This window comes from Pseudochaenichthys georgianus, chromosome 7, assembly GCF_902827115.2.
Source record: "Pseudochaenichthys georgianus chromosome 7, fPseGeo1.2, whole genome shotgun sequence".
Classification (NCBI taxonomy): domain Eukaryota; kingdom Metazoa; phylum Chordata; class Actinopteri; order Perciformes; family Channichthyidae; genus Pseudochaenichthys; species Pseudochaenichthys georgianus.
In genome coordinates, this window is record NC_047509.1 from 35,884,344 (window position 1) to 35,906,170 (window position 21,827).

A 21,827-nucleotide genomic window follows, 5' to 3' on the forward strand; every position below is an offset into this window, starting at 1 on the left:
AGTTCTGGAAAGACCAAACAAAGTGCATTTGAGGAAACGTATAGTAGGACTTAATCTATGCTGATCATACAGGCTTGAAGTTTGCAAAGGAAAGCCCACAGTCTCAGACTTAAAAGTGTTCCCTCCATTTTGACTTCTGTGCCATGCTGGTTGCCTTGTTTCTATTGACCATGCTGGTAATTGTGACAACATGCAGCCTTGCGCCCAACCTTGGCTCAACGCAGCAAAACATCTGTAGTGACATCCTGCAAGCCATCAGAAATAATAGGTTTCAAAGCGCAGTAGTGCTGTTGTGTCTGAAATGGCCTAAAGACTGCTCAAACATCATATTAGCCTAAAAAAAATCAAAGAGGTATATTTAGTCAATGAATGACTGGGAATGATCCCCAATCACTTACATTCAAAAATGATTAGGCAGGTATACCTTAAAGGTCATTATTAACAGGAGGTATGGTTACAGCAACCTTAAACTGCTCTTATCAACAGATCATATTCACGGTGCTTCTCCATTGGCCGGCCTATATATCTGATTCCTACCCCTGTCATGCAATTAACTCTCCCTTCTGTCTTTTTCCTTCATAAGGATTTTCTGGGCCAGATGTTCTGTACCCTTGGAGAAATCATCGGTTCCACAGGAGGGCGGCTGGAGAGAACTCTCTCGTAAGTCCCCCTAATATTCTACCCACACTGTTGTATCAATGCGAAATGTCTGGCCTATTTCTTATTCTGGTTTTTGAATCATATTCGTGAAATGACAGCGGCCAAATGAAACTGAAAAGAGCCCCCCTCCGTATTCGGTCCCGTATTTATTGATGGCTGTGTTGGATAACAACACTATATATGAGTCATCTCACTAATGCAATGTGCATAGACTCACCAAGTTTAAATAGACTCATCCATTATATTGTTAGATCAGAGTGTGACAGGCAGATCAGCCTGTTGCATCATTGCACATTGGGCTGAAGAAATTAGATTTTTGCATTTATTTATTTTGGTACAAAAGCGAATGAGAGGCGCAACACAAGTGTCACAATGTTCTGTTGTGAAGGATTACTTTGGATAGTGAGAGACACATACATAATACTTTATGCTTTTTAAAGAGGACCTATCATGCAAAATGCACTTTTTGATGTCTTTTATGCATAAATATGTGTCTCCGGTGTGTCAGGGAACTCACGCAGCGTCAGAAAATAAAACCCTTTTTCTTTTCCTCCATACCCAAATCTCTAAAAACGCGGGTACAACGGAGCTGATCCAGATTTGCGTCCGATATGAGGTAATATCGGAAATGTGGACCCACGGCACTATCAGAAAGTTGCTATCAAAAAACAATGCCCGACTGTTTTGGACGTAATATGGTCGGTGTTTATATTAGCATCGCTAACACTCAGAGCGAACCTGTACTGGAGAGCATGTGTGTGAAGAAGCAGGAAATAAAAATGAACTCACCTTGTGGTATAACCGGCAAGAGAGAAAGCCTTTGAGCTCCAGACTGTTTCAGAAATAATCCTTGATAATCCATGATATGGCGTTTCATCACAGCAGTATTTCGTTTAGACAGTAGCTGCCGGGTCCCGCATGAGCTCAGCCCCCTCCTTTTTTATCAATTTTGTTTTTTTTAAAGCTTTATACCCAAAATCTGCACGTTTGAAACAGGAAGTGAAATAGAGGGATATGAGGCATTGCTAGAATGGGTGATCTGTTTGGTATTTTGTGCAAAACACTTCATAGGCATGTTTTTTATATATTTGTATTAGGGCTGTCAAGTTAACGCGTTAATAACGCGTTAACGCAAACAAAGATTAACGCCACTAATTATTTTAACGCGATTAACGCATGTGTATTTTTTTTCCTCGGCCGCCCCGTAGTTTCAGAACGCATCGAGTTTAAAATACCATCTACAAACTGATGCTGCTGACAGCCCCGCTCCTGCCGCCTGCTTGCAGCAGACCACACTTCCACGCTCACCGGCAGGCACCGACTGGCCATCGGGAGGACCGGGAGGGTGTGTGTGTGTGTGGCCCGAGCGAGCGAGAGAGAGACCTTACGTGCATTGTTGTTGTTAGCATCGGGTGCTAGCTAGCTGCGCTAACGGATATAAGGAGCTGTTTAAATGAAAACAGAGGAGCGCTCTATCCACACAACTGCGCCAAGCACTTGACTTTAAGCAGGAAGCCAGACAGCGGGACATTGTAGGAGAAGTCAGCACACTCATGATTGCAGCAACATGATTGCAGCGTCCAGGCAGCTCCCGTTCGAGCATATGCCTTGAGTTGCACATAGCTCCAACGATCCAACACACACACACACACACACACACACACACACACACACACACACACACACACACACACACACACACACACACACACACACACACACACACACACACACACACACACACACACACACACACACACTACACGCACGCACACACACACACACACACACACACACACACACACACACACACACACACACACACACACACACACACACCATTTGTATTGTATGAGAGAGGTTCCAGGTTGAATTGAGGCGAATATTTGTAATGTTCAGAGGTTGTTGTGTTTAATATTCATGAGAATATTTGTCATTGTTCAAATGATAATAAACATTAGCATAAAGCATATGTGTCCACTCATATGTTGATAAGAGTATTAAAAACTTGAAAAATATTCCTCTAAGGTACATTTAGAACAGATAAAAAATGTGCGATTAATTTGCGATTAATCGCGATTAACTATGGACAATCATGCGATTAATCGCGATTAAATATTTTAATCGACTGACAGCCCTAATTTGTATATATCTGAGACCTATGCTATTGCCTAAAAATAGCATGAAAGGTGCACTTTAATATGGGGGTGTTATACATCAATGATCTTTAAAGAGACCCTATCATCCCTTTCCTGAGTTGTGTTGTACAGGTTTTTAAAGCATGTAAATGGTCTGCAAAGGCTACAATTCCAAAGTTCCTTTCAGAGGGAGTTTCTCTCCCACACACTCCCTGCCTGAAAAATCTCCATTGTGCTTCTTCGTTCTCTTGTGACATCACTATGTAGCACTTGCGTTTCTATTGCCTAGCGCTCCAACTCATTGTACATGATAGGATAAGTGGCGCGATATCTCGAAGCGGTTGACCAATCACAGCAGTCAGCCAGCTAACCAATCAGAGCAGACTGGGCAACACAATCTCACTCCCTGATAGTCCAATAGCGACGCTTGGTCAAGGGTCCTTTGGGCGTGCAGTTGTAACTTGTGACGCGCCGAGTCTCCTTCAGCTTCATAAACGGACGCAAAGAGCTTTCAACTGATTGCAATGTATTCCCATCGGCGGCGGTATTTGACGCTCAGGGAAGCACCGCATCGGTCCATGTCGGCGGCACTTAAAGGCAATTTGAGCGTCCATTCCCATTGGATAATGGAGGATTTTACACCCGGAAGTAAGTATTCTCTTTACTGTCGATTGAGTTTACAGTGATATCTCCACTACTGTTCAACTCAAAAACACCAGATTATCCTTTTTAATTATACAACATTGATTGGTTTAAATTGTGTACAATGGTTTTGTGTTTTTCCCCTTCGACTCAAACAAATAGTTGTATCAGAGTTTAGGATGGCCGAAGACACTACACTACCCATAATCCTCAGCTATCGTTTGCGACTACACCATGCGCTTTGCTCGACAAACCCCATGATTAGTCCTCAAGCTCTGTGATTGGTTGACCTCTCACTGTATTCCATATGAAAAAAAACGTTTCGTAAAAGAGAAAATCATACATTATTCAGCAGTGCTTGCTTTACTCTTTGAAAGACATCACATTAATGCATTGTAATAAATGGTTCGGCTGCATTAAATATTACACATCTGGTTTAGTTCTTTATTTATCTACAGAGATTGGGTCTCAGAATAGACCAGAAACTATTCTTTTACCATTCTGTTTTAATTTCAATTTTAATAGTAATATTTTGTATGATATTATATATTATGTTTTATTAACTAGACAGCTGGGTCATGTTAAGACCAACTTTTCTGTGTTGCTATGGGTTTTTCCCATCGTTTTTGTGTTACAAATATCAAAACAATATATGTGTGGTCGTCTGTGGATAACAAAATATATCCGTCGTAAACTAAACCGGAAACCGTATAATTTATTTTGTTAACACTGCAAACTTGACAGCTTTTTAACCCGAACGACCTACTGGTTAATAATAATAATAATAATACATTTCATTTCGAAGCGCTTTTCCAGGTGCTCAAAGACGCTTTACAGTGGTGATAAAACATGATAAAATAGAATTTAAAAATGTATAAGAACATGATAAAATAACATTTAAAAGTTATTAAAACAGCAACACAGCTGTTTTAATAACTTTTGGTTAAAGCACGTTATTACACGTTTAGAGTAATTGCAATGCAGGTAGATTGTGTTGCTTTTTAATTACTGTTTTTAAATGCCTTTTTCTTAATGTCTTTCATTTTTGTAAATCACTTTGAATTGCCATGTTTTGAAAGGTGCTATATATATAAACTTGCCTTGCCTTGCCTAAGGTCGGCTGCATGTTTTGTTGAATGTGTTTATATTTGATGAAAACATTTAAATATTAAGAGTACATACAAAATAGGAGGAAAGTAGAAGGTCAATGATAGAAATAAAGAATATAAAATATCAAGAAGATACTGTAAATGATCTCTACAATAAAACAATTTAGTGCCAGATGTACAAAGATATTAATAGGAGGATGTGCAAAACAGAAAAACTAATTAGGCTTTATCCATCCATCCATCTTTTCCCGCTTATCCGTGGTCGGGTCGCGGGGGTAGCAGTTCCAGCAGAGAGCCCCAAACTTTCTTTTCCCTGGCGACATCAACCAGCTCTGACTGGGGGATCCCAAGGCGCTCCCAGGCCAGCGAAGAGGTATAATCCCTCCACCTGGTCCTAGGTCTACCCCTTGGTCTCTTCCCAGCTGGACGTGCCTGGAACACCTCCCTAGGGAGGCGCCCAGGTGGCATCCTAACTAGGTGCCCGAACCACCTCAACTGGCTTCTTTCGACGCGAAGGAGGAGCGGCTCAACTCCGAGTCCCTCCCTGATGACCGAACTTCTCACCTTATCTCTAAGGGAGACACCAGCCACCCGGCGGAGGAAACCCATCTCGGCCGCTTGTATCCGCGATCTCGTTCTTTTGGTCATGACCCATCCTTCATGACCATAGGTGAGGGTAGGAACGAAAATGGCCCGGTAGACAGAGAGCTTTGCCTTCTGGCTCAGCTCCCTTTTCGTCACAACGGTGCGGTAAAGCGACTGCAGTACCGCTCCCGCTGCTCCGATTCTCCGGCCCATCTCACGCTCCATTGTTCCCTCACTCGAGAACAAGACCCCGAGATACTTGAACTCCTTCACTTGGGGTAAGGACTCATTCCCTACTTGGAGTGGACAGTCCATCGGTTTCCTGCTGAGAACCATGGCTTTATTAAAACATTAAATAATACTTTAGGTTAAGGTCCTCTTTTAAATACAGCTTTTTAGGTGTACAGATAAATATTAAGCCCGACAAAGTACTTAAAGTCTAATCTATTGCATGGTTTGTTTGGGACTAGACAATCAACTTTCCTTCAATGTTAACTATGTTGAAGCACTTATTTTAACTGATATTATGCATATTAATTATACTCTTATAAGATGTATGTAGATAGTATAAGAAATGTGCAGAATATGACAGTTTAATGCTGGAGGTATACACACATATTGATAGATGTCTTGTAATGCACTGTTGAGGAACCTGCAACCCAGGTTTTTCATTCATTGCATAACTACACAGTAGTAGAACATCTTGAAATCTTGAAAGAGATGTGCAAAATAGCCATTATATACAGTTTTTAATGAACGATTAGAGAATAACGAGTAATGAATATACGTTATAAGGATCTGCAGATACATTTTTAGTCTTCTCAAGCACCCACTATCAAATATCTCACCTGATTGTTGGCACTTGACAATCACATTCATTAAATTGTACTCAGGTGTAACTAAAGTCTGATTTAAGGGTTGTTTATAGTTCACATCATTAATCCAAATCTGTAAAGTAACTAAAATAAATGTAGTGGAGTAAAAATACCAGGTTAACCTCAAAGAAAGCCCTCAGGATTACAAAAGACCCCCATCACCCCAGCCACAAACTGCTCTGTCTGCTGCCGTCTGGCAGGCGGTACTGCAGCATCAGGACTAAAACCACCAGACTCAGGGACAGTTTCATCCCACAGGCCAGAAGACTATTAAACACCTGCACTTTGATCCCTAACATTAATCTGGCTGCAATTTACAAATTATTTATCTATTATATCATATTCCAATCACTACAGACACCAATGTGTTTCCCATGCCCTAAACCTCCATGGGTGTACACAGTTTATTACTGGCAACTTCTAATTATGGGAAATACGAAAACGTCTTTTAAAACTACATTTCCCAGTAGAGACGCCCATAGAACTTGTTGCGAAACACACATATAGCCAGCATGTGTAGGTCTCGGGGGACACACACACACACGTGCGAGTCCAGTTTTGGATAGTGTGCCATCGATGGGTTTCATTCCATTTCAAAGTGCTGTTTGACGCTCGGCGTAAACATTCAATCACAGAGCTTGAGGACTAATCACGGGGTTTGTCAAGCAAAGCGGCAGGTGTAGTCCTAAACGATAGCTGACGATTATGGGTAGTGTAGTGTCTTCTGCTATCCTAAACTCCGAAAAAATATTTGTTTCTCCGAATCGAAGAGGAAAAAAACAAAAGCATTGCACACAATTTAAACCAATCAATGTTGTGTAATTAACAAGGATAATCTGGTGTTTTTTAGTCGATGAGTAGTGCATATATCACTGTAAAATCAATCGACAGTAAGGAGAATACTTACTTCCGGGTGTAAAATCCTCCGTTTTCCAATGGGAATGGACGCTCACATTGCCTTTAACTGCCGCCGACATGGACCGATGTGGTGCTTCCCTGAGCGTCAAATCAGTTGAAAGCTCTTTGCGTCCGTTTATGAAGCTGAAAGAGACTTGATACGTCACAACTGCACGCCAAAGGACCCTGACCAAGCGTCGCTATTGGACTATCAGGGAGTGAGACTGTGTTGCGCTGGGCTCTGGTTTCAGACAGAGGGCGAAAAGAGGTACTGCAGCACAGGCAGTATGAGAGGCAAAAAAAACGTATATTAACCTCAAAAGGAATATAATTTGTCCTCTCTAACATTATGCAATAGTAACATTTTCAGTCAAAATACCTTGCATGAGCATCAGGAGTTGTATAAACGCCTGTATGAGCAAAAGCTGCAGTAATTGATTTGTTCTTTTCTTTTCTTTTTATTTTAAAGCTCCATGCATTGAATAGAAACTTATCTACAGTGAATTTGTCTTGACCCCCTCCTGATGTAAGGAGGAAGAATGTCTAAAAATGGTTCTTTAAGTGAATTTCTAAATGATCATTTACAGTATCCTGATCTGTTTCAATACTTATAACCTAAATTACACACTGCTTCCTCCTGCTTTGTATTGGGCATATTCACTGATTTGTAAATGATTGAAGATTGAATTCTCTGGGCAAAAACTGATAATTTGCTTTGCACATATTTCATGAATTAAGGCAAAGAGCAACGTTTCATTTGTGAGTTGTTCAGAGGCTAGCGTTCTTTTACATTTAAGTTGGCAGTATCAGCTGTAGCTCTGCCTTCCTCTGAAGTGTTCCGGGTGGTGTTGAGATGTACGCCTTCAGAAGGTCACCACCACCTGTGACACTTCTGAAGAGAGCTGAAGCTGTCAAGGTAACCAAACAAGTACGCTACTGTAAGCACTAAATAGAGTAGGAAATGCCTTCTGCTCTCCTAGGGCTGCAACAAGTTATCTTTTATGATTTTTTAAATGTCAGAAAAATATGCATACATTTTCCTAGAATTACATTTTTAAAATGTCGATTTTGTATTTCCAACAAATACCCAGTCTACAACTAAATCAAACGAGAAAAGCAGAAGTACACACATTTTAGTTTGGTAGGTTTTTGGCGTCTTTGCTTATTTTTCTACTCAACTATATCATAATGGATTGTAGCTGACATCCTCGTGGATTAATCTTCTTATTACAGACACATGCATTTCCTAACATTCGGTCCATATGCTGTAAAATGTATTATCTCTTCGATTTACACACGGCATCTATTGCACGTCTGTCCGTCCCTCTGTTTCTCTCCCGGAGGTTTCTCCCATTTTTTTCCCCTTAAACTGTGGGTTTTCTCTGGAAGTTTTTCCTTATGAGGGTCTAAGGACAGAGGGTGTCGTTTTTCTCATACTGATATTCTGAACAATCTGTGCTGTTGTATTTGCTGTAAAGTGTCTCTACTGTAGGCTATTTTTATCATATGTACAGCACTTTGGCTCGACCAAAAATCGTTTATAAATGTGCTATATAAATAAAACTCGATTTGATTTGATAATCTGCAATACATTTTCTGTCGATCACTTTCAAAAATCGACTTTTACTTTTAGCTGTACTGTCTCCATTCCAACATTTTGGAGACATTTCACAAGTTTTAACATTAACGCGGTTGTGGCTCAGGAGAATGGGCGTAGGAAGCATCCTGAATGTGGGGGGGACATTTTTAACGGGGGGTGTGGGGGTCCCCCACCACGAAAAAAAAAATAGATTTCCCGTATTCTGGTGCATTTTATCAGGTGGTTTGATACTTTTATGTGGCTATACTAGCATGAGGAAAATGATGGGTACATTTTGTAATTTCATCCAGTAGTAAAGAAAGGAAACAGATTTGATTATTAATTCAGAGCAGTCTTTGAATTAATAAAAAGCAGTTTAAATGCCCATTTTTTGTACATTTATATACAACAATAAATATCTGTGAGTGCATTGAGAGATATTGTTGTGGAGAGTCATTTATATATAAATCGCAAAATACATTTGTGAGCATTTATTAATATTGAGACTGATCTGACTCCATACAGATGTTAAGTTCACCTAGGAATGGTATCGACTTAAATGTTCAAATAAATGTTGCTCTTCTGTCTATATTGGTCACATGATGCCCCTTGACTGAAATGTTTCCTGTTCAATATCCCCACTGATTTCCTTACAATTCTGGGATGAGAGTCCACATCACAATTTACTCTAAACTGTCATTTCCCTTTCATCACTCACCTCAGCATTGGACCTCTCTCCACTGTCCCTGTGTTCTGCCTCTGACTCACTCTCAAGCGCCTAGATGTCAAGAGAGGTGGTGAAGTGATAACTATTTATTGAGCAGTATACTCTTTCACATTGAATCATAACAAGTCATACTGAATGTAAATACAACTGACTCTAAAGTAAGTCCTAGTCTGTGACATTGGACATTTTGAAGCCTCAAAGTCCCAAGCAGTAGGTAGAATATTAGCTAGTCTATTAATGTGCACAGAAAATAAATAGTTAACTGAATACTGGGATGGAAATTGCCTATAAGCACTTAAACACATAAACTCACACAAAAAGCTTCTGAATGATAAGAAGTATAATTAAAACATAATGCACATTATCATTTTGAGAGAGAGTACGAGTTAAAGAACTCAGAAAATAATCTCTTATCGAACTGAATCTCCAGTAAAACACACTGACTGTGTCTCTACATAAGCCGTTTATGAGTATTATCCCGGTTATGATAATATTGGGGATATGGTGTTTACATGAGCACAGAGAGATTGGGTTATTCATGTTCCCTGTTCCCATGATAAATACTAGTTCAAACCGGAGAGACGTGATGTAAGATTTTACATATTTATTGTTTACACGTCATATGAATGAAATGATTGCCATGATAATACAACAGGAGAATGTAATGGTGTTTTGGCGATTAGGCCCCGGTTTGCAGGATAATCATTCAGGAGGGAAAGCACCGCTCCGATGAAATCCCCGGGGTCTAGACACTGGTGGTGGTGCTGAGTAGGTGAGACCGGTCTGAAGAAGGAAGGTTTAGCTTTGTCCTGGAGGAGACTGGAGGCGAGAGGGGTGGAGGCGGGTTGCGGTCATCTGCAAATGACAACTGACAGGGAGGAAGAGCAGGCATTTAAGGAATTTAGCATGTGCAGCTATTGGCTGCTGAGGGGTGACGCCCTCATATTTAATGAGGGGGGAAGGGAGCCATCGAGTGACGTGTAAGTGACTCGTGTTAGGTCTTCCTTATTGAACTTGCGCTAAGCTTCATTTCAAACCGGAGAGACGTGATGTAAGATTTACATATTTATTGTTTACACGTCATATGAATGAAATGATTGCCATGATAATACAACAGGAGAATGGAATGGTGTTTGGCGATTAGGCCCCGGTTTGCAGGATAATCATTCAGGAGGGAAAGCACCGCTCCGATGAAATCCCCAAAACCATTGAAGTATGAAATACTGAGATGAACTGTGTTGCTTACCTTGTGGGGTGACTGGTGATCTGGGAAGGAAAGATAATAGATTAGCACGTATATGAGCGACATAGTGCCGAAATCAGTGCCGGTCTTACCTGAAAACGACCTGCGGGTCGCATGCCTGGCCAGCAGGGCTTGACTACGCCGAGGAGCGAGCGGTTTCGTTTTGTAACGGTGGCCTTCCGCCACGACACCGAAGTGTACGGTGGCCTTCCGCCACGCCTGAACTTCGCAGGCTATATACATATTTTTCTTTGCTCTTTCTTTCGTAACTGACACCGAAGTGTACGGTGGCCTTCCGCCACGCCTGACTTCGCAGGCTATATACATCTTTTTCTTTACTCTTTTCTCTTTCTTTCGTAACTGACACCGAAGTGTACGGTGGCCTTCCGCCACGCCCGACTTCGCAGGCTATATATATATATATATATCTTTTTCTTTACTCTTTTCTCTTTCTTTATTTTCTTTGTTTTGTAACTGCCACGGGGGTGTACGGTGGCCCGAGTCCACGCCTGACTGCAGGAAATACATTTACTCTGATATGTTTGAGCAAGGCCTGGGAATGAAATACCTGTGTGCCGGAGATGAAGCCCGTTACATGTAGTTGCAGCGTGAGACGAGCCATTATTCCCTGTGGGCGGGGCCCGCGGAATTAGGACAGGAATGCAGTTTGAATATCAAGTACCTTAGTGAGACATGTATACTTGTAAATGTATTTATGAGCCACCACCAGTTATATGCATAGATACCATAGTCAGGGTCTGAGAGATCTTTGGGAAGCCAGTACGGCGCTGAAGTCTGGGCGAATGTAGGTTGTGAAGGCGGAGGAGGACCACCGTCCTAGTTGTTGTAGGGATGAGGTAGAGAGACCTTGATTAGCAGCAGAGGTGGCTGCACCTATCCTGAAGGAATGTCCCGGGTATGATATAGGTGATAGGCCGGATTTAATGAGAACTTGCTTGAGGTAGAAATTGACAGGGGCCATGACCCTGCGAACCACTCTCCCTGGAAGAAACCCCCAAAACCCACGGATGGGGCGGCATCCGTGAAGAACCTCATTGAGTCAGAGGAACGCACGAGGTCATCGTAAAAGAAAGTAACTCCGTTCCAGTGGGCGAGCAGGAGGGACCAGAAACGTAGGTCTGAGCGGCAGCCTTCGTCTAAGAAAACGCAGTCATGGAGTTTGTCGACCGCTGATGCTGCGTCCAGGAGGCGGGAGATGAACGAGCGCCCCTGGGGGATGACATGCATGGCGAAGTTGAGGTGTCCGAGAAGGGAGAGCAACTGTTATTTTGTGATGACGTGTTGCTCGCAGTATGACTTGGTGATGTTCCGGATGCGCTGCAATTTGTCGGAGGGGAGAGACGCCTTCATGTCTATGGAGTCGAGGATGATGCCTAAGAACTCTAAGCGTGTGTCGGGACCTAACATTTTCTCTTTGGAGAGAGGGACACCTAACTCCTGAAGCAGTGTTTAAGCTTGGCCAGTGAGATCCCTGAGCTGTCCTGTGGTGGGACTATGGGGAGGAGTCGTCCAGTAGGTGAAGGACGGAGGGGATTCTGACGATGTTCAGCGGGTTTCAGCAGGATCCAGCAGAGCGCTTCCGAGAAGGAATTGAAGAAGCAGGGGCTGCTTCTGCGAAAATAGAGTTTGAACTCCCACTTAATACCGAACGAATTCCACTGAGACGGATGAATGGGGATGATGTTGAAGGCATCGGTAATGTCCGCTTTGGAGAGCCGAGCTAAGGTGTCCTTGGGTGCTTTGAAAGGCGCCCCTAAATAGAATGAATTATCATTATTATTTATTATCTGAAACGATGAAATAACTTTTTTTTTTTCAGTCACTTGCCCTATACATTCAGCAGGCCATTCACTTTGATTTGATCCCGTTATAAATGTCATCATTTCGACAATAAATAAATGCTACAAAAACGTTATCTTCCACGTTTTATCTAACCATCTCCGTTTCTACCTTTCAATATATTTTGAAAGAGAACTCTCTCTCTCTCTCATCTGCGTGCGGGGGCGGGGCCTCACAGACACGCTGCATCTCTCGCTTACAGACACGCTGCTGCGCTGTGCAGTGTGCACACGGTTCTGCTGGTAATGAATATTACATTTTGTGAGGAAACTTCTCAACCAATAGTTCCAATAAGTATTCACTTCAGGTTTATGAAAGTAACTGACTCAGATTACTCGTTTTTCAAATGTAACGCCCGCTGAATATACATGATTTTTTGTACTTCTGATTACGTAACGCCGTTACATCTATTCCGTTACAACCCGACCCTGTGTGGGTGAGTGCAAACATTTTCGTTAACACTAGTACCTGACCTGAGTGCCACGGAAGTCGAAGCTCCTGTGACGAGTCTTCCAGGGCCGGCCACGCTACTCTCCATGAGGGGTGTGTTAGTGACGCTCCCGGACTGTCAGCCTGGGAAGGGGTGGATTTTGGAGGTGGACGGGATCCTGGCTGGAGGGCTCGACTTCCTGCCCTTTTTTATATTACCTCCGCGGCTGCGGCAGCGTCCTCGCCCTGCTCTCTGGGGAGCTGACTGGAGCTGCTGCCCCGGACTGGGGAGCTGTGCTGGAAGACCTGATCCGAGAGCTCTCGGAGCTGCGAGAGAGTGAGGCCTGGGGCTGTGGGGATGTCCTGCTGCAGGAGCCGGGCGATGAGGAAGTCTGCCTCTGGTGATAGGCCGCTGTGGGGAGCCGAACCGGGCTCGAATAATTCCATACCAGGTTCGTGATCTGAATTGTCCGCGTTGGACATCTCGAGCTAGTTTTTCTTGTGCTTTTTTTCTTTTTCTTTTTTCTCACGAGGAGGAGTATAGTACTGCTACTGTTTGCGGTCATCTGCAAATGACAACTGACAGGGAGGAAGAGCAGGCATTTAAGGAATTTAGCATGTGCAGCTATTGGCTGCTGAGGGGTGACGCCCTCATATTTAATGAGGGGGGAAGGGAGCCATCGAGTGACGTGTAAGTGACTCGTGTTAGGTCTTCCTTATTGAACTTGCGCTAAGCTTCATTAACCTGGCATTTCGATGCCTTTTCTCATCTAAACTATTCAGTATTTGTATCTCTCTATCATCACATAAAGACGAAACTCCTCTCCAGAAGTGAGACGCCGCCGCCACCATCACTGATAACCAGTGTTGGGAAAGTTCACTTTCTACATGAACTAGTTCAGTTCACAGTTCACACATTTTAAAATGAACTAGTTCAGTTCATAGTTCATAATTCAAAATGTTGAACTAAAGTTCATGGTTTCAAAAATGAACTAATTTATAGTTCATAGTTCTTTTTTCAATACGTTGCTGCGAGCTATTATTTGTCTCCTGTAATGGGCCATTTCAATTTTTACAATATCCTCAGAGGGCCGTACAAGTTATTGACCTCTGCTTAAAAAAACTAAAATCACAGCCCATTCATTTCATTCTGTGCAAAGAAAAAGCAACCTCTTAATCCAGATATCTCACCATGACTCGCATATGCATGCACGAGCACGGTGTGGCGTGACCACCAAAACAGAAAGATAATTTATGGACACAAGATGTGTGCAAATGTATTTAGTTTCCTATCCATGTGAACATGGTTTAAGTGGGGGGGACCTAACCTCCTCTAGAGGGGTCCGGGGGGCATGCTCCCCTGGGAAGATTTGTTGCACTTTGAGAGCAACATTAGGAGATCTATGGACACATCTCTCAACACCCAAACACAACTGTAAGCAGATTTTCTTTTAATTTATGGATATTTGACAAATCACTACCCTTTCAAACTGTATTCTTCTTTATTAATAACTGTCATATAGTATTTTATACCTGTTTACTTTATTCTCTTATTTTTTTTATAACTATAATGATCATATAAAGATGTGCCTTTACCTCACTGGTTGTAGACAAAGCTTCTTATATTCGTTAGCATAGCTAGCTAACCAGATGCTAATGATAACAACACAGTTATTGACTGTATGACAGATGAGCAGATTGCCACTGGGCTTTCAACTAAAGACACAGACACGCAGAAACTGCGGCATGTGTATGGACTTATCGGTACTGCAATTTCTGAAGTGCTGGAGTGGCGTTCTGGTGCTCTCCGTCAGAACTGCACCCCTGTCAGTCGAGACATATACCACGTGATGACACGTTAGGCTCGTGTTGTGGTCAAGGACCCTGACCTTGGCCAGGAAAAACAGGCACTCGCTTGTTTAATTTTTTTGCGGTCTAGATTTCTTTCATTTTTTTATTTTTTGCGTGTGTTTATAAATTACCTCGTGGGCCGTACCAAATTGTCTCGCGGGCCGTATACGGCCGGAGGCCGGAGGTTCCCCACCCCTGCCGTAGAGTCTCACTCTGAGCGAGTGCTGCTGCAGCTGCTCTCGGCTTCGTCCATACTAATTCATTCATTCATTCAATGCTCGCCGGTTCCGCGGTTCCACGTTTGTTGTGAGGAGTCTGATATATTTAGTATATTTATATTTTAGTGCGACAGCCAGGGGTGACAGGCGCGTAAGCGTCACAGGCAGCTTGCTGTTGCCAGATTGGGTGGTTTTCCGCATTATTTTGAAGCCTGTTTACGGTGTGTTTTAACTGGGTTTTCGGCTGAAAGGCATATGAAATCTGGCACACTTTTGAACGCCGTTATAATACAGTGCTGAGAATGAACGCACTTTTGAACGCCGTTATACAGCGCTGAGAATGAACGCGTTCTCAATTACGTTCATCTAGCGGAAATACAGTACGTTCAGTTCACGTTCGCCCAAAATATGAACGCGTTCATGAACGATCGTTCATTGAACGCGTTCAGGTACATCACTGCTGTTAACTGATTAACTGCTACCAGCTGAAGACTTACTTTACTTACTTTCTTCTTTGAAAACAATGTTCTTATGTCCATTTTGTCTGGGGGAGAAAACATATCAAACCAAGAGATCGTCAGCTTTGATTTTCGCTGTATTAACCATTTCCTGAACATTTGGTGTGTGTGCCTTACCTCTGCTACCGGCATCGCTTCATACAACAGATCTGAGCTGTCCAACTACGACAACACTCCTTGAACATGCGCGCTATGTGAGAATCTGACTTGGTACAAAGTAGCAGTGAAAACATGGTACGGAGTTTCATTGATTTGGGCATTCTCTCAATAAGCAAGTGGAATGGATTTGATAGTGAAGCACTGACACATCGCTCTACAAAGTGCGGCGAGTGGATAGACCGATTCACGAACTTTCCGCATGGTAAGAGGTCTAAACTAATCATTTGAAAAAGTGGGGGGGACTTGTCCCACTCTCATATAATGGCTGTGACGCCCATGCTCAGGAGTAAGAGCTGTTGTTTTCACATAGTGATCTTCCACCAATATAAGGGTCACTTGTTGGATCCCTGGACCCTGCAGTCAACTTGTTGAAGTATCCTTGAGCAGGAAAAGGAGGCACCAGTTTTTTTTGGCAAACCCAATTGTGTGAATGCATTAGAATGTCAGTCTCTCGTGATTGGCAGTTGGTGCTGTGCATGAATGTATGAAAGCTGACTTGCGAAGTGGTTTGAGTGGTCAAGAAAGCTAGAAAAGCGATGTATGAATAGCGCTGTACATTGACTCATGGCGGTCATTTTGTAAATGTTGAGATATTTTGTGCTGTTGTTGGTCTCAGAAGTTCAGGTATCAAGTCATTCAGAGTAATAATCTAGGATCCATGAATGTCTGTAGAAAATATAATGGCAACCCAACCAATAGTTTGAAAGATAATCCAGTCAATCTAGACCAAAATGATGGACCAACTGACCAAGAGAGCTCCCATTGCCATTCCTAGAGCCATGGCTGAAAACATGTATTCCAATATAAAGTGCACTTCTAGCTTTTGCATAACTTCCAATCACATTTCACATTTATCCAGCAGCAGAGAGAGATTGCTTCCCTGTCAGTTGTCTCTGTTGTCACATAACAAAAGAACATAAAACTTCAATTGAAAACCAATTTATTTGATAGACAACTAAGCCAACTGCGTTCACTGAACAATAGGGGTGTAACGGTACACGTACCGAATAATTTCGGTACGGTACACGTGTGTACCGAAGTGTACCGAACGAATATAACGTTAAAGGTAAAAAATTTAGAACGTGAACAACTTTTTGGAAGTAATCTCAGGTGCTGCGTCGCAGCATTCAGAGTAATTTCCTCACATTGGGCTCATCGCGTCATAGAGCGAGAAAGTCATTTCATTGGATGAGAGGCATACTATGAGAGCTGGTCAGAGGGATGCGTTCAAATGTAGTCAGTCATTTGAGGAACTGTCGAAAATTAATGGCGAACGCAGATAAAGTTGAGCTCGAAAATCCTCCAGTATCATTGAAGTCTCCGGTTTCGCAGTTACGTACAAGGATGACGGACAAAGACAGGTGGACCGAACCAAAGCTTTTTGTCGGCATTGTTCAATTAAAATTGGTTACGCGGCTGGCAATACATCAAACTTGCACACTCTTGAAAAGGCATCACCCGAACGTGAATATCACCGGTACCAAAAGAAAAAAGACTGAAGTGCAAACCCAACTCCCGCTAGCATTTAAGCCTCCACCACTCGCAAAAAGTTCAGACCGAGCCAAAGCTATTACAAACGCCAAATATCCTTATGTTGCCATGTTAGCAAAGCGCTACCTGGCTGTATCTGCTACCTCTGTCCCTAGCGAGAGGGTGTTCTCCACAGCAGGAGAGATTGTTAGTGCCAGCAGATCTGCCCTTAAAGGCCCTGTCACACTGTCCCGAAATTGACACCTGATGGACACACGAATATGGAATTGTGAATTTCGCACGAAGATGGCCCCGAACCACACACGAAGGCAACATTTACATTACATTTAAGACATACAACTGCAATGACAGTACCAAAAACAATTATGTTACAGTACTATGATACTGTACTGATATCTTCAGACTTTGTTCTTTACTTTATCCGTCTTTATATGTAGAAAATATTACGCTTTCTCCGTAATGTTGTTTCCATAACAACAACAATTTCCTGTCAACTGTCCTTCAAAATAATATATTATATCCTTTTTAGTTTCACAGAACACAAATTGGGTTATTTACATAATATATTTACATGATTTTGTTGTGCAATAAAACAACCAGATGGACACACGATAAAGGAAATGTTCACATTCGGCTGTGATCGTAGCAACATCGGGCTGTTCGTGAGGGCATCTTAAGCCTTCGTATGACCGCTGGCGGAGTTTCTCAGGCTCCGGCAGCAATTTTTTTGGCATGCCAAAAAATTGCCGAAGGACCTTGCGAAGGTTCATTTTCGTGTTGAATTTGTGTGTCAATTTTGCCCTATGTAAGGCCATCGTGAGGGCATCTTGTTATCCTCGGTGCCATCGGGCATTCGCCCCGATCAGAGTGAATGTAAATGCACCGATGATAACACGAAGATGACACGATTTGACAAGATGCCCTCACGAGTGCCTTACGAAGTTGCCGCTCACGAAGTTGCTGCCGGAGCCTGAGAAACTCCACCGGCGGTCATACGATGGCTTAGATGCCCTCACGAATGGCCCGATGTTGCTACGATCACAGCCGAATTTGAACATTTCCTTTATCGTGTGTCCATCGGGTGTCAATTTCGGGACAGTGTGACAGGGCCTTTAGGCAAGCAATGTGGACAAGTTCATCTTTCTTTAAAACAACATGAAAATACAATGACAAGCAAGTCCTAATGTCAAACTGGCTGCTTAGGTGCTAGTACAGTACAGTTCAAATACAGATAATTTCAGTTCATCGAAATGCTGCACCTTAATGTTCATTTTATTATATTTTGTATTTATTTGAGTGAATATTCACAGTTTAATAATAATTAAAAATCCAAAACTAATAGTTGATGTGTTGTGAGTACTAGTACAGTAAAGTTCAAATACAGATTATTTCCGTTCATCGAAATGCTGCACCTTAATGTTTATTTTATTATATTTTGTATTTATTTGAGTGAATACATTATTCACAGTTTAATAATAATACAAAAATATGTATATATATGTTTTGTTTTGTGAAAAAAAATTCTGCTGTACCGAACCAAACCGTGACCAAAAAACCGAAATGTTTGTGAACCGTTACACCCCTACTGAACAAGTCCTTTGTAAGCAGTTGAAACCTAGAAAAAAAAACTAGAAAAAAAAACTAGAAAAGTGCGTTATAAGTAGTGCTGTCAAAATTATCGCGTTAACGGCGGTAATTAATTTTTTGAATTAATTGCGTTAAAATATTTAACGCATTTAACGCATGTGCAGAATGGCCCTCCCCATACGTGCCACCAGTGGCAGCGCCAGGGTATGGCTGGGGTAGGCTACACCCATACCAAGAAATGGCTTAGCCCCACCATGAAAAATGATGTTAAAGTAAGCAAAATAACGTCTGCCAACTCGCGCGGAGTAAATTGCACAGACAGCAGTTAGTAAGATTGATTTCAGTAGCCACGGTTTTGAAAACTTTTGTCACGTAGTGATTGTCTTCTCAATAGAACATCTTTGATAACGGCGTGGTGTTGTTGCAGGAAGTCCCGACGGAGAAAACTGTTGCTGTAGTACAGGGCAGAGCCATATAATAGTAATAATATGGCTCTGGTACAGGGGTGCACATAACTGGTACGCAGGTTATGTGCGTAATCTGAAATGCGTCCCGTCACTTGTGTCACAAAGCGCATTTGCGTACCGACGTACTTGTGAAGCTTTTCCAGAAGGCGGTTAGATCACCGGACGACAGAGTCGGTCTCCGTGTGCACAGACAGGGCTGCTGTTAACGTCGGTCTGTACAACGGAACTGTGCCAAAACTACGCCAACCGGCTGCGGAGGGATACTCCCCCCTTCACTGGAGAACTGCGCTAAAGCAGCTGATCACAACGTTCACACTCCGTGGTCACGAAGTACTCCACTAGCGCGCCCCCCCCCCCCTCTGTCGACTTTCCTGAAGTACTCCCCCGTTGATAGAAATCAACACGTAATGAATTAAGACCCCACGGGTTGATGATTGATAGGTGTGTGGGCTGTCTTTCATTTTGACACGCAGAACAATGTTATAATAAACATAGATACTGTATGTTAAATGGATATATCCGCCTTCTTTCATTTATATTTCCATTCCCACAACAATATACATAAATAAATGGCATATTTTGGACATAGTTCGAATGGTGATTAATCATGATTAATTAATTTTTAAGCTGTGATTAATCTGATTAAAAATGTTAATCGTTGACAGCACTAGTTATAAGTAGTGCAGTGAATTGCATGGCGGTTATCTTGAAGATGTTGAGATATTCCAGATAAGTGAAAACTTTGACCTGCTGGTGGTGATAAAGAAGTAGTTTGGCGATCATCATATGTGAGGTCGATGAATGTGTATAGAAAATGTAATAGTAATACAACCAATAGTTTTTAGATATTCCAGTCTAAATAAAACATGTTTAGCCAATTCACCAAAATACATAACAACGCCATTCTTAGAGCCATGTATGCAGATTTAAAGTGTACTTCTAGCTTTTTCAAGAACTTCAACCACATTTATCCTCAGTGAAATGGGATTGCTTCCTTGTGAGTTGTCTCTTTTGTCACTTTACCAAAGTTTGATACTTCAATTGAAAACCAAGTTAATTTCAAGATTAACTTGGTCAAACTGTCAGAAGATTACACTTCTTGGGTAAAAAAAGTATGTGTAATTTGAGTTCAGATTTTGTTGTACTCCCATGACTCCAAAGTCAGAAGTTATATTTGCTGTGTTTGCCAGTTAGCTAATTTGCGCTCCCTAATCTTCTTTGGAGATTTAGCTCAACCAACAGCGACAGGACTGCCTCTAAACCATACGTGTATAATTAAAACTCTGTCAATAGCAAGCATGCATGAGTTTGTAGAGTTTCCCTCTGGAATTGGAGTACAGTAAATGAATCACTGCCCCTGACCTTAGCTGGACCGGTGGTGAGTCCAGGCAGCTGGGGGCCAGTTTTATGGCCCTGCAGATGCCCCCTGCCAGTAGAACTATTGATATGTTTTCGAGAGCTTATCATGCTCAGACAGACCAAACATTCAGCCCGTTATGGTCTGATGACCCAAATGCCAATGCAAATTAGGGGGAACAATTGGAAAATGAATGTAGAGAGAGGGGAAGAGTACTGGAGTCATTTACTTTTGGAATAATCGTCATAATTGTCATTCAAGACGGATGCAAATATATCTATTAAACCTCACACCAAAATAATCCTTTAGTATATCTTATTATAACTCTCTCAGACACACAAACACAAAAAATACTTATATATTTATGCCTCACTATTTCTAATCAAATTGACTCTTAAAGACTGGGACAATTAGTCACACTAATCAAACCTGCCATCTGTTCTGTGTTATGAATCATCTTTCCATTGTATCTGGTTTTCACCTTGAGGAGAGAAATTAGAAAAGTGACATAAGAGAGAACCTCTCTTACAAACAATAAGCCCTCCGTCTGAAGGATTTCTATAATGACTTATTCTGTGATTATTTGGGGACAATGGGTATTAAAGACACAGAGAAGGGGGATTCTCCAACACTGTATAGAAAACAGCCCTGATATATCTATCAAGGAACACATGCTTGTAGAAAAGTACTTACAGAATGCTGAGTCGGATTCCAACAAGCATGTTATTCTAACATAACAAATGTACTATTATCCGTCTTCTAGGTTACTAAAAAGTCGGCTGACACCTAAAGGTCCACGCTGAAGGGCATGAAGATAGCTCATGACAAACCCTAACCATAATCTCAACTTGAAATGCTAATGAAAGATAGAAAATGGTTGTGCATCTGTCCCAAGTTTAAGATTTACTCCAACATTAAATAGGTAATTCCTTGATTCAAGCTATAACTTTCCAACAAGTCTTATACAAATTGGGCTGGTTGTTGATTAGTAATCATCCTGACGAACAGGCAAACAGAAATAAGTTCGGTAGCCATTAAGCTATGTTACCTGAAATGGAAGTACTTGCTATCATTTATAACAATGCATGGCATTTACATTGCACATGATATTCAATATATATTTGTATATATTATCAATATACACAATATATATATTTTCTATCAATTTTAGGAAGAAAAAACAAAACCTTGTGATTGAAAAAATGGCTGCTAAATGTTACATTAAGTTTGCTAGCTAGTCGCTACCTTGTTGTGCTGTCCATGAAGAATAAGTGGGATGTATCTGAGTTACTTTACAGAAAATGACTTCCTGTTTTGACAATAAACTATACTAATGGAAGCAGTGTAAGTGAACCTACTAAAATAGAGAACTGCAGAGCGGGGTGATGGTTCCCACTCCTTTTATAGCATAGTAATTTTATCCTTCGGATTTAAA

The 21,827-nt window shown here is 41.8% G+C and overlaps 1 protein-coding gene across 2 annotated transcripts in view; it reads left to right on the top strand.

The window, feature by feature from the left end:
- The window catches only part of LOC117450140 (copine-9-like), a 155,273-nt gene that overhangs the window by 48,427 nt on the left and 85,019 nt on the right, over positions 1-21,827 (top strand). For both annotated transcript variants that reach the window (XM_071203849.1, XM_071203848.1), the window contains one exon: positions 584-660. In XM_071203849.1, coding sequence (XP_071059950.1) covers positions 584-660 — 77 coding nt within the window. The remainder of the gene's footprint in view (positions 1-583; positions 661-21,827) is intronic.